This window comes from Populus euphratica, unplaced genomic scaffold (assembly GCF_000495115.2).
Source record: "Populus euphratica unplaced genomic scaffold, PopEup_1.0 scaffold106.1, whole genome shotgun sequence".
Classification (NCBI taxonomy): Eukaryota; Viridiplantae; Streptophyta; class Magnoliopsida; order Malpighiales; family Salicaceae; genus Populus; species Populus euphratica.
Window position 1 is genome coordinate 83,612 of NW_011499991.1, and position 14,151 is coordinate 97,762.

Consider the following 14,151-nt stretch of genomic DNA (forward strand, 5'->3'; position numbering starts at 1 on the left):
AATGTAAAGTATACCTCGCCGATTATTCAAAAATAGATTTTGCATATTCTTGCAAAAAAAGTGAGAAAAAAGATTTGTAAAGAAGTTAGAGATGTAAAGTTTTGTATTTTGGTTGACGAAGCCAAAGATACATCAAATAAAGAACAAATGGCTATTGTTTTGAGATTTGTTTACATTCAGAGTTTTGTACGAGAGCATTTTTTTAGTATTGTGCATGTTTCATATACTACTTCTTCAACACTTAAAAAAAAAATTTGTGATGTACTCACTCGATATAACTTGCATATTTTCAATATGTGAGGTCAAGGGTATAATGGTGCTAGCAATATCCATGACACATGGAATAAACTACAAGCTCTATTTCTCAAAGATTATCCTTATGCAGATTATGTATATTATTTTGTTTAACGACTACAACTGGTATTAGTTACAGCAGCTGGAAATGAGATTTCTGTTTGGTTATTTTTCTCAAAATTAACAACCATTATCAACCTTATTTGTGCTTCTCTCAAACATCATACCGAGTTACATTATGCTTAGGCTATAGAAATTGCACATATGGTAGCTATTGGAGAACGTGAAACTAGTAGAGGAGCTAATCAAATTGGTAATTTACATCGAAGTGGAACTACTTGCTGGAGCTCTCATTTTAATTCTATTTGCAGCTTAATAGATATGTATGGTACAACTATTACTATGCTTGAAAGTATGGTTCAAGAAGGATATTCTAATTCTATACATAGAGAAGCTGATGGTTGTTTGATTGTGATAAAATCTTTTGAATTTATATTCATCTTATATTTGATGCATAAAATAATAGCGATTACTGATTTACTTTGTCGAGTTTTGTAGCAAAAATCTCTTGAAATTTTAAATGCAATGGATCTTATATCAACTACTAAAGCATTACTTCAAACTTTGAGAGATGTTGGATTTGATCTTCTCCTTGCAAATGTGCAATTTGTTTGCACAAAATATAAGATTGACATACCACATGTAAATGCTTCGTATAAAAAAGCTACAGGTCGTTCATATCAACAACAAGGTTCAGTGATAGTTTACCAACATTATCATTATGATATATTTAACTCAACAATAGATTTTCAGTTGAGAGAATTAAATTCTAGATTCAATGATAAGATAGTGAAACTTTTTATGCTTAGCTTTGCTTTAGAACCTAAAAACAACTTTAAATCATTTAAAGTTGATGTTATTTACAAGCTTGCTGGGAAATTTTATCTTGAAGATGTCAATGAACAATAGATGTATTATTTGAGATCTCAGTTAAAGCATTATCAGATTAATGTGATTTATCATGAGAGTTTTCAGAATATGTCTCTACCATTTCTGAATTATGTCAAGGATTAGTTGAAACAAATAAGTCGCAGAATTATCATTTGATTGATAGGTTGATTCGTCTTATTTTGACTTTACCTGCTTCCACTGTCACTATAGAGCAGATATTTTCAGCTATGAAACATGTTAAAATTGTGCTTTGCAATAAAATAGAAGAGAAGTTCTTAGTAGATTCTATGATGATTTACATTGAATGAGAGCTTGTTGAAAATATTGATTCAAATTCGATCATAGATAAATTTTATTCTACAAAACATTGAAGGGTGCAACTTTGATAGTATAATTTATTCTTATTTTGAATTTTATGTACTTTAAATTTTATTTTATTTTATATTTAATGTTATGTATTTGAATTTAAACTTTATTGTTAACTTAATAAATTTATATATTTGAGTGAATGATTGATCTTAAAAAATAATTTATGTGTATTTATATTATAGTCCAAGATAAAAAAAAATTCTTGGCTCCACCCCTAACTGTACAAGTGTATTAATTTGAGAATTATTATTTTTATAATTATATTAGTTTGGAAAATATTTTTTTCATCGTGCTTTAACGAGGAAAAACACTTAAAAAGTAACTTTGTTTTGAAAAAAAAATCAAGTTTTTCCATTAATAAGGTTGGATTCAAATCTTAAATCAGTAAGTCAATAGTTTAATCTCGCCATGTTATATTAGGTTTATAACTATAGTACAAATCTATGCTATTCTTATTTTAGATTTTAAATTAAGCGTATAATTGCTACTATATATATATATATAATTTGATTTGACATTTTGAAATTCACTACTATAAACATTATATTTGCTATTTTATTACAATAAGTTTATTTTTTATACTAGTAGTTATGGTAAATCAATTGTGAATTTACCATAATTAAATTACATGGACATCTTTGCAAGATTATTTATGGATCAATAGGACATGGACCGGTCTAAGAAAATGCCTAGATTGCACATGTTGATTAGGCTAACAAAAATACATATAATTTTTATTTGGATTATAAAAGATTTTACATACTCAATTCTCTATAAAAAGTCAACTATTATAATGAGTTGAGGTCCAAAAGACCTCAAGACTAAGTCAAAAGGTGTTATTAGGGTTAGTTTTGTTATTTTTTTTTATTTTTAGATTTTTTTAGTTTGTTTATTACTTTTATTATCTTTTTATTTTATTTTTGAATTTCTAATATATTTATTTAGGTTTTTAGATCTATTTAGAAAGTTCTGATATTATTAGTCCCTCCTTTCTCCTCAGTTGATCTGCTAGACATAACCTTACCAATGACGACAACTACCATAACTCCTCGGGTGATAAGAAAATAAATGAATTAAACGAAATAAGCCTCTACAAGTGGAAGTGGAAGCTTGTTTTTAAATTGCCCAAACCAGATACTGATTCAATGATGTTCCAGCTCGTTTGGAGAGGAATCAATGATGGAGAAGAGAAGAACACAACATCAAATAAAAAAAGAGGAAAATCAATGGATCTAAGAGTGGAAAGGTAAGTGAAAGATTTAAACATTTTGGTAAACAAAAAAAAAGTAACATTGAAAAGGAAACAAGAAAAATTAATATGGTCCAAACACTAGAAAAAAAGATTAGATTTGGATTATATCTTAATATTTATAACTATTTAATTTTATGAAAATAATTATCACTTTTAAATAAACTATTGAATTGAATTTAAAATTTACCAAGAATTTTATAATCTATTATTTCATATGAGATTAAAATTTTAAATAAATCAAAGATATATGTCGGTAGCTCTCAAATAAGTTTTGTTATCTTCCTCATTCATACGAGACAAAAAAGCGAACAAACAATCGGCAGCCTTCTTAATTACAAGGCACTTTCGGCAATATGTTTTATTTAGCTTCGAGTTTTGATATTCTTATACATTCGTATTTTTTTTATTATTAATGTGAATGTTCGAGTTAGCTTGTGTGCATCACGACTAATCTTACATGCTCTAAAATTAACAACCATGTAAGACTTCAATGACCATCATATTAACAATCAAGTACTCGAACCTGAGACCTTCGTATTTTTAATTGTTCTATGTGTAGACCATTAGCTCTTTCAAAATGACCTTCGTATTTTTAATTGTTCTAGACCATTAATTGTTTTATGTATAGACCATTAGCTCTTTAAAAATATTAGGGAGATTAAGAAATCATTGTCGTTAAATTAGCTTAATAATTTTTTATGTATTTATTTATTGTTATATTAAAAAGACAATAAAATAAAAAAATAAGATTATCAGCAAGTTTAAAAGGGAAGAGCAAAAGCGGGGACAAGTCATTGAAAAGTAGCCATGCCAATTTCTAAACCAAACACTAAACTAGTAGCAAACAACCCATCATAAATATTAGGGAGATTAAAAAATCATTGTAATTAAATTAGCTTAAGGTCATGATCTTTATTGATATCATTTTGGATCCCTTCTTTGTTGACCGTGTTTAGTGCCGTGCTTGTTTAATTTATTATTTTTTTAAATTAATGTTTTATGTGTTTGTGTATTGTTATATTAAAAATAAATTTTAAAAAATAAAAATATTATTTTAATATATTTATATAAAAAAACACTCTTGAAAAATAATTTAAACCTTGACTGACCAGCACAAAGCCCGTGGTCAAGGTCTTTTTTTTTAATTAAAATAGCAGAGTACTTACTTTTATTTAATCAATTACAGAAACCGATTTTAGTCAGCATGGAGCCAGACCTAATTACAGCCTGTCTTGTCAGCAAAGCTAGTAAAGTCTTAGATTTCGAGCATTTAATTATTTTTTAATCAAGTTGAGCTTTTTTATTTGTGCCAGATCACTAGCTAATACTATGATATGTTTTCTCCCATTCAAAGACGCGCATCTTCCCATGGATTAGGCTCCAGGTTAATATTATATGATTATGGAAGAGTGTGAACGTCCATGTGCATTCGAAAAAAATAATATATCGTAGACTGCAATTTTTTTTATTTTTTTATTTTTTATGTGGGTGTCCGGGACAGTTTGCACATACTACGATTAATTCTCATGGCCCATTAAAAACTCTACAAATCCAGTAGACATGTAATTATTACGAGGATGACAGACGTTCATGATAGGATTCGAATCCATGATAGGGAAAAGAGATAAGCTTCTTCAATTGCTAGTCCAAGTGCTGAAATGCAATTTTAACATAATTTTTTATAATTATTTAAAAAAATTTACGTTAATTTAAGTTAATTCTTTTATAGGATCCTAGTTGAGTTTATAAAAAAAAAATTTAATTTGTTTAGGGTCGTTATCTTCATCAAGGTTGTGGTTGCACGTTTTAAATTTATTATTTTGTTTTAAATTATTTTTTATTTTTTAATTATATTAATATTAAAAAAAATATTTTTTTTAAATACTATTTTATAATATTTACATGAAAGAAAAACTTACATAAACAACTTAATCACCGAAAAAACCAGAAGTCAAGTCTTTTTTTAATTATGCTTTTAATTTAATCAAGTACAGAAACCGATTTTAGTCAACTTAGGAGCCAGATCAATTACAGCCTGTTGTGTCGGAAAACCTACCAAAGTCATTTCATCGTCTTGGACTTCCGAGCATTAAATTATTTCTTAATCAAGCTGAGCTTTTTTATTTGTTCCAGATCACTAACTACTGTTATGATAATTGTCCTCCCATTGAAAAAGCGATGAATGGTAGGGTTGTGCTTTTAAAGTAATTTTTATTTTAAAATATATTAAAATAATAATTTTTATTTTTAAAAAATTAATTTTGATATTAAAATATTAAAATAAAAAATATATATTAATTTAAAATAAAAAAATTAATTTTTTTAATTACCAAACACTGTCAAAAGTGACAACCATGCTTTGTCTAAACACAATTTATATAAACATGTTTGGTTACGAGTTTGGAAAACATCTAAAGATGAGTTTGCATCTCGATTTTAAAAAAATAATATATAGATAATCAGAGTAATAAAAAAATAAAATAAATATGCTTTTAAAATAAATTTATAAAATTTCAAATTTATGGTACTGCTGAGAAACATTTAAAACTAACTTTGTATCCGTGCATCTAAAATGCTAAAAAGCATTTATTTCATCATTATTACTGCATAACCCATAAGACTATGCTTGTTTGAGTAAAGTTTTTTTTTTTTAAGTGAATTTCAAAAAAAATAAATTCTAAAAATAATAAATTCCTTAAAAATAAAATATTTTTCAATATTTGGCAGTGTTATGGAAAATGAACTAGAAAACACTTTCTAGTATTTTGTTATGTTATGGAAAATGAACTGAAAAATAATTTATTAATATTTTATTTTTCTCAAGTTTATTAAAATAATAAGGAATAAATCTTACAAATTAAAAAGTTGAATAATAATAAAATTGAAAAAAAAATTCATAAATTATCTCAAATAAAATAAATAATAATCAAAATAATAAAGATCAAATCTAAAAAAAAAGATGAAGAAATTAAAATAATAATAATTAACATTTCATAAAGTATTTCAAATAAAATAAATAACAATCAAAAGAATGAGGATCAAATTTGATAGAAAAAAATTTCAATAAAAAAATAATAGGAGAAAAACAAATAACAATTATAAAAATGAGGACCAAAGTAAATATAAAAATTAAATTTTAAGAAATGTAATTAAAAAATAAATATTCAAAACAAAATATATATAGCAATCAAAAGTTTGAGGATCAAATTTGATATAATCAGCAAATAATGACATTTCTAAACTTTTCATAACTTCCGGAAAGTGTTTCCTCCCACATTTTTCAGGAAAACACTTTCCTGAAAATCAAGCCAAATTTTCTTTTGACTAGAAAGTGTTTTCTGTTTACCAACTTTCCTAACAGCAAACAAACACAAGAAAGTTTGGAAAGTGATCTTCCAGAAACATTCTGGAAAACAAACACAATAAAGTTTGGAAAGTGTTTCCCCGGAAACCACTTTCTGAAAAACAAACAAAGCTAAAAAGGAAAACACTTTCCTGAAAACTAAGCCAATTTTTTTTTTGACTGGAAAGTGTTTTCCATTGACCGTAAAGTGTTTTTTGTTGACCGGAAAGTGTTTTTTATTGACTAATTTTCCTAATAACAAACAAATACAGAAAAGTTTAGAAAATGATTTTCAAAAACTGTTTTTTAGAAAACAAACATCGCTTTAGTTGTCAATAAAAAAAAAAAACAACCCTCATTACTATAGCCAACGACCACAAAACAAGAAGTTATATTATATTTAGGTTTTTACAATATTGTATTGGTGGTAAAATTAAATTTTATATAATTAAAAATTCATTTTCTTTTAGATGATTTTATTACTAATATCAAATTAAATCATAATTTTTAACATGTTTTTTCATGAACATAAATTAGAAAAACACTTTATTATATTATATTTTTAACATGCATTTCAACCACACTAATCATAATAAAAATTAATTTTTTCAAAACTTATTTTTAAAAAATTTTAACTATAAAAATTACTATAATAATAAGCACACTCTCAAGACGCACGTCTTCTCGTGGATTGGGCTATTGATCAATACATGAATTTGGAAGGGTGTGAATGCTCATGTGCATTCGGGGGAAATAAATACTGTACATTGCAATTTTAACATAAAGAATTCCATGCTCAAATATTTATTAATTTCAACTTGCTTATTCTTGATTTTAGAACGTAAAAGTCGGAATTAGGTGCGTATTAAAATACCCTTAAATTGAACAAAAGTGATTATCTAATTATAAAATCATGATTTGTTTTTAATAAAAAAGATTTCGATAGTACAAATATATTTTTTCTTGATTTTTCTTATATGAAAGTATATAAATTTATTTTTAAAACATATTTGTTTTATGTTTTTATCTTTCTATATATATATTGTCTTTGTTTTTTTGTTATTCTGAGAGATATGATTTTTATTTTTATATGGATTGATAATTGTGATTATAATTATAAAAATATTTAATAACCTGTACTGTCAAACACTTCGTTTTCTCAAGTCTGTAATTTTAACTTTCAGATAACTTTTCAAAAAGATAACTTCCACCAAAAAGTTAAGGCCGTGCAGAATAAGGCGCACGCAGGGGCTTTGCTCGATGAAAAACAAGATCTGGTGATATTGAAGTAAGGCCATGAGTAAATGTATTCTCCTGTTCTGTAGCTTGATTTTTCAGTCACAAGAAATTGAACTTTCAAGCTTTCACTCGAATCTAAAACGAAAAGGTTTCCATGAACACGCAATATTTATTATGCATAAAAGCTTAATTCTTGAACAAATTGTGGAAACAAAACACTCGGACAACTATCAATATTTAGGATAATACGAAAGTACTGTGTATACCGTTTGAATTACAGCAAGGGAAAGAAGCATGCAGGCAGCCATGACCGATAAAATTGTCCATGGACTTCTGAAATAGGTCTTTCTCAAGGTCGCCTTGTATAAAGCCCACCGAGTCCTGAAGTTTGAGTTCAAATCCTGACATACTTCTGCATAATAGAAATCTTGCACAACAACCTGCCTGCACATATCATTGAAGAGCACTGAAACATCTTTCCAACCACTCATATCGTTTTTAATTATACCTTTGCTCTCAAGTAGTTCAGCATCTCTCCGATCATAAACAAGACGGGACATGAGTGCGAAATAAGATGTGATGTATTGTGCAGTGCCGCGTGAAAGTTGCTCGTAAGCAATGAGATTTTGGAAGAGTGAAACTGTTGAATCATGGATGAGCAATGGTGGGATTTCGAGTGCACCGTTTCTGAACCTCAAGTCAAATAGATTTCTTGTTGTACCTTTCCTAAACACAATTCCAGCCTCATTGAGTGATGTTGCCGGCTGCGTTGAAACCCATTCTCCAATATTGCTTCTTCCAGAGAATGCTGGGGGTAAGTAGCAATTGTGAATTAAATCAAGCAAATGGGGATAGGGTCTCCTAATGATCCTAAAATTCTCATCATTAATGTACAGAACTGATTTGAAGAAACCAAGAGCGAGCTCAGGGAGGCTAGGCAATGACTGACCAATAGTACTAGACTCCACTACTTGCGAGTACAGTCTTTCAAGAACAAAGAATGGAATCTGATTCTCAAGCAATGCAAGGTCTCGCTGGAGAGTTAAGATAATCCACGAGGAGTAAAACAAGGGATCATCTTGCACTCTAAGATCAACTTTCGAGTATCTTATAAAAAGTTCAAGCATAAAGCAACCATCGACTAACAAAATCTCAGCTAGCTCACTTGAACTCATCTCGATTGGCTCTGCATAGCAAGCACGAACCATTTCCTCGAACTCTTTGATGGCCTCAGCAGAAGATTTGAGAGTCTCATGTAAATCTGGTGTTCGTTGTAGGAGGGATCGCATATAATACAATTTGTGAACCTCCATGGATAGCAATTGGTGCTTTCCTTTGTGAAGAGGTCCGATTGAGATGATGTGAGGATCGTAGGCATCTTCATTCACAGTCCGAAGGCTATATGAAACCTTCCAGATGCTCCAATTTGATACCGGAGACAAATTGTCAATCTTTATCATGATTCCATCCAGCCATGAATATTTGCGGCTTGGACCATCCTCAGCTGCAACTGGATCAACCATAGACGCAAACTAATACACAGAAAACCGGATCACCATGGGAAATAATGAAAGTAACTTCAGTAATCTAACATCAATGTGCGTACAAAGAGAGTGGGTACCAAACAAATACATGATTGATAACCAAACTAAAATGTTTGATTTTGTCAAAGCTTTGTTTACCTGGAATGATATGCTGAGGCTGCCACCAGCTGATGTTTCTTGATGGGCTTCAGTTTAGTCACTAGCCACCTTCTATCTTTTGTGTGCTAGCTGGTAAGGAAAGCTTGGCTGATTGTTTCCACCTTCGTAAGCTCCTAGATATTAGCAGAGGCTTTCTTGGCAACGAGAGGGATAAATCTACAAAGTCCAGATAGCTACCTAGCACGTTCTTTCCTTTCACACTAGCCTCCCAAGCATAGCATTAATATACCGTATTGGGAAATCATTAGTGATATCTGTCAGGATCCAAGTCCTATTATTTTTATATTTTAAGGTAGATGGTATTATCAATTTTCATCTATAAAAAAATACATATCTCTTGTATAAAACTTTAAATATACCATCCAAGTTTGAAATTATATACCCATAAAATATTTCTTTCTTATAAATAGCGCTTTAGAATTCAAAACTTGTATGATAATAAGAAAAACAAGTAATTTCTTTTTATATAAATAATGGTTTTTGTTATAAACAATAGAAAGGTAGGGAGTTTATTTCACTTTCTTTAGTGAAGAACCGGTACTTCGGCCGCGTACTAGTCACACATAGGAGCAAAATTGTTTTAAAGCCCCGCAAAAAAATATGCATGGATTAGTGATATGTATTTTAAAAAAGTAAATTTTAATTGAATTAAATGATTTTTTTATTTAATATTAACATAAAAAAAACTTAATTTATTTATATTAACATGAGTTGATTTGCAAAATTAAAAGGGTAATCTTCAAAAAATAAAAAATCAAATTGAAAAGTTCATTCTCAAATTAAATTAATATCAAAAAATAAAATTTATAAAATACAAAAAAAATATGATAAGCACGAAATGTTAATACAGTAAAAGTATATTATTGATGACAAAAAATAAATTTGTATTTTTTTAGGTTTGAGTTAAATAAAAAAATAAATTACCTATAACAAAAGGTGTAATTATATTTTTTTAATTAAGGGGCATAAAAAATATTAAAAAACAAATAATAGCTTGGATGTTATAAATTAATCAATTAAATATATGACCCGACACATAGACTCAATTAAATTTAAATAAATTTTTTTTATCAATTCTTTTAACTTATATAAAATGAAAAAAAAGAAAAATTTAGAAGGAATCCAGGCGTGTCGAGCTTTCAAAACAGCACGTGTATCTAAGTTAATGTTTTTTTTTAAAAAAATTAAATGCATATATAACTTTTTTTTTAAAAAAAAAGATGGTAGATAACACATTATTAGCTTTCTATTGAATCTAGACACTAAAGGTTACTAAAAACCTAAGACTTTGATTTTCTTTGTTTAAAAATTTATTTTGATAAAAAAAATCTTAATAAACTTATCTATAATCTAATGTAACCTAAAAATCTAATTTTGTATTTTTTAGCTCATCTCACCTTGCTCTAAAAAAAACTTTGGCATGTACTCTAGCCTAGGCCCATATGCTTGAATCTTTTTATTTTATTTTTTAATTTTGAAAGGGTGAATAACATGTTCTATATTTTTTTTGTTAAAAAAAGATAAGCAATGTGTTGTTTATTTTTATATAGTTTCATTTCGAGTTGTTTTTTCCAGGTTAAAAACCCATTTTTTCATAAAAATATTTAAATAACATTGTTATAATATTAAAAAAAATTATCAAGTTAAAAAATCCAAAAAATGGCATAAGAACACAAAATCAAATGGGTAAAAAATTCATTTCTTGGTTCTCACCTACTTTTTAGGCAATACCGAGGTTCAAAACAACCCAATCAGGTTATTTTTGTTAAATAAAATTAGTTGACTTCAAAATTAACTTTTTTATATTTAAGATCAATGAAAACCAATATTTTTTTTCTATCAGAGTCTAGTAATTTCCCTCTCATCTCTTAAGTAAAGCCTGAAAAATAAGAAAATGTATTTTTGGGTCAAAGTTAAATTTTTGGAAATTATAGGGCTTTTAAAGATTGAAAAGATAAAATAAAAGGATAAAATAAATTTTTAAATAAAAATTTAGATTTTTTATGAAATTTCTTTGTGTTTTACACTCTGCTTCCTATGTTTTAATTTGTCCCAAACTTCAAAAAATTTAATAAAGTATATCTTAATTTGGGCATAAAAAAAAAACTTTGAGAATGAAAAAAATATGCTACAGTAAAAGTCCTAGGTGTTTTAGCATATGTTACAATATAATTATTCACGGAGATGTAAATATATCACGGTAGCTAAAAATCTAGACACTACTAATAAAATCACTTGGCTAACGAATAGCATAACATATAATTATTTAAATTAGTTTTTTATCATAAAAATTACCAATCTTAATGGTCCAGAAGATATCACATGCCTCACTAAAACCTTTATAGGAATGCTCATACATTATAAATTAGAATTGTTACTTGGAAGCTTAAGAGATTTGTTTTTTTAATGATGTTTAAGATTTATTTGTTTCTATTTTTTTAAAATGTTTTTAAAAATATTAAGATTTTTTTTTTAAATTAATTTTTTAGATTATTTTAACACACTGAAATCAAAAATAATTTTTTTAAAATAAAAAAATATTATTTTAATATTTTTTCTAACAAAAAACACTTTAAAAATATAATTGTTATCACAAACATTTCTTTGTTATTTTAAAAATCTTAGGTGTCAAAATTGAAATTGTCTGTGTTTTTGAGATTTAATTTAAAAAAGAGAAAACACCTGTAGCACAATGTGAAATTATTATTTTTATGTGGTCAAGTCTTTATTTATTTCCTACCCATAATCTTCCAAATTAATGAGAGATACTATATTTTAAGAATAGATATAGAAAGCTAGCAATCAGTTATGATTGGACCTTGGATAAAATTTTGGAAATAAAAATTCGGACCATATATTTGCATAAAAACATTTTCGATGCCCAAACTTGTGACCTAACTTCGTTCTTGTCCCTCCAAATTGCAATGATACAAAACCTTAGCTAAGCTTTTTCCTGAAAGCTTACCCATTTTATTACCACTCAATCACTTGACAATGAAAGGCCAAGATGTTCCTAATAGACTATTTATTTATGCTATAATATTTTTTATATACATATTTTAGAGTAATTATTATCAACAGATGTGCTATGAGTATATCCATTTTACTCTTATAAATTCTTGACATATTAAATAAATAAGAACAAGCATAGAAGAGTACATATAAGCAAAAGTACAATATGATATTGAATGGTATCTTAGTTCATTTGCTGTCTTTATTATAGCTTAAACAATCACATAATTAATCTCTATATTTTCATATTTGTTTGTAAGTTACTAGTTCTTTTGTTAATTGCTCCATCAATTTCTTAAGTGTTGAGCTGATATGAATAGAAAAATTAATATTTTTTTTTTGGATTTTTCATTTGAAATCTCCTCTCCATACATTCAAAAGTAAACTATCCACTCTATAATTAAAAGATTGCTTCTCATGGTATCTTCTAAAAAAAACAAAGTTCTTGCAAGCAAAAACTGAAGCCAATCAAGAGATTGGTTTAAAAATTTTGACCCTAAAAAGACTGAACATCTAGTATTTTTAAGAGAATAAAGATTAAAATATATTTTAATAAATCAATTATTAATTAAAAAACTAAAACAGTGGGAATTTAATATGTAAAATGCATTGTGAATCCCTTACGTGGCACCATGGACAAATTATCTATAGAGTTTTTTTTTTCATATTTTTTTTTTTAATTTAACCCTTGATAGATCAATTATAAGTGAATTTCTTAAAGGAGGGCCAGACTCAAAGACAGGGACCAAAGTAAAAAATATATAGGGAATAAGTGGCTTTAAAAGGTTTGAACAAAATATTTATTGTAGTCCTTATACTTTATAAATTAAAAGGAAAAAATCAATTTTAATCCCAAACTTCACTTATTTTTTTAGCCCAAATGTAAGAGAGGTGAGAGAAAGTCACTGGAATCCTACACAAGAGAAAGAGAAATTTTATAGGTAATAATTTTCAAAATAGATAAAATTAGTGACAAATTATTTTGTTTGTTTTTCTAAGAGAGGAGCTCACATTAGGTGTTTGTTATTTTTAGGTGTTTGTTTATCTTGAAATTGGTAAGAAAAGCATATCAAATCTTAATAAGATTTTTGGTTTTGAGACAATTTTTTATGTCATGAATGAGTTTATCAAGTTGTCTATAATGTTTTTAGTAAAAATGGGTTGAAAATATAATTTTTTGATAAAAAAACCATTAACATCATTTTATTGGTCACCATAATAGTTAAAAATTAGGTAATACAGACAATATATTGTTTAAAGTTTTTTTTATAAAAAAATTGAGATAAACGATACGTCGTTTATTTTAACTGTAAAAGCATAAAAATAACCTAACAATGTATAACCCATTATTTTATTTTATTTTTTAAAATATATTTTTAAACTAATGCTTTTTTATATTTTTTTTGCAGAATTATTTTTTATTTATATTTATATTAATATCTCTTCTCTCTTTTGTCTTGTTTAAAAAGCCTATTTTAAATAACATTTATTTTTTGATTATTTTGTCTGCAATTAATCTTTAAATAATTTTTTCTGTTTTTTTCTATTTTTTTTATCTTTTATATAAATGAATTTTATTTTAAAAATAAAAAAATATTTATTTTCATATAATATTTATAATATACATAGCCTTGCATAATTTTTTTTATTCAATCAATTGAATGTATGTATTTATTTCTATTATTATTTAAGATAATAAAAAAATTATTTTAATAAATAAACTTAGAAAATACAATTGAATAAAAGTCTTTTATTATAATATTAAATATCTTATCTATATTTGTTTTTGATTTTTCAATTTTATTTTTAATTATTATTTAATACCTTTTTATTTATTTATCTATATAGTTATTTATTTATTTAATTACAAGAAAATATAATTTTTTAATTTAGAGTTCTTTGAAGTATAAAGACATATTGAAAAAAATCTATATGTATAATTGTTTTGTTTTTTAAATATTTTACCAGAGAATATATAGTGAATATCT

The 14,151-nt window shown here is 26.5% G+C and overlaps 1 protein-coding gene across 1 annotated transcript; it reads right to left on the reverse strand.

The window, feature by feature from the left end:
* Nucleotides 1–7,597: 7,597 nt before the first annotated feature.
* LOC105140360 (UPF0481 protein At3g47200-like) lies at nt 7,598–9,344 on the reverse strand. The gene is made up of 2 exons (XM_011047157.1): nt 9,131–9,344; nt 7,598–8,980 (listed from the first exon to the last, which is right to left on the reverse strand). Exon 2 carries the CDS (start codon nt 8,969–8,971, stop codon nt 7,679–7,681), a length of 1,293 nt encoding a protein of 430 aa, XP_011045459.1. The 5' UTR covers nt 8,972–8,980; nt 9,131–9,344; the 3' UTR covers nt 7,598–7,678.
* Nucleotides 9,345–14,151: the final 4,807 nt, after the last annotated feature.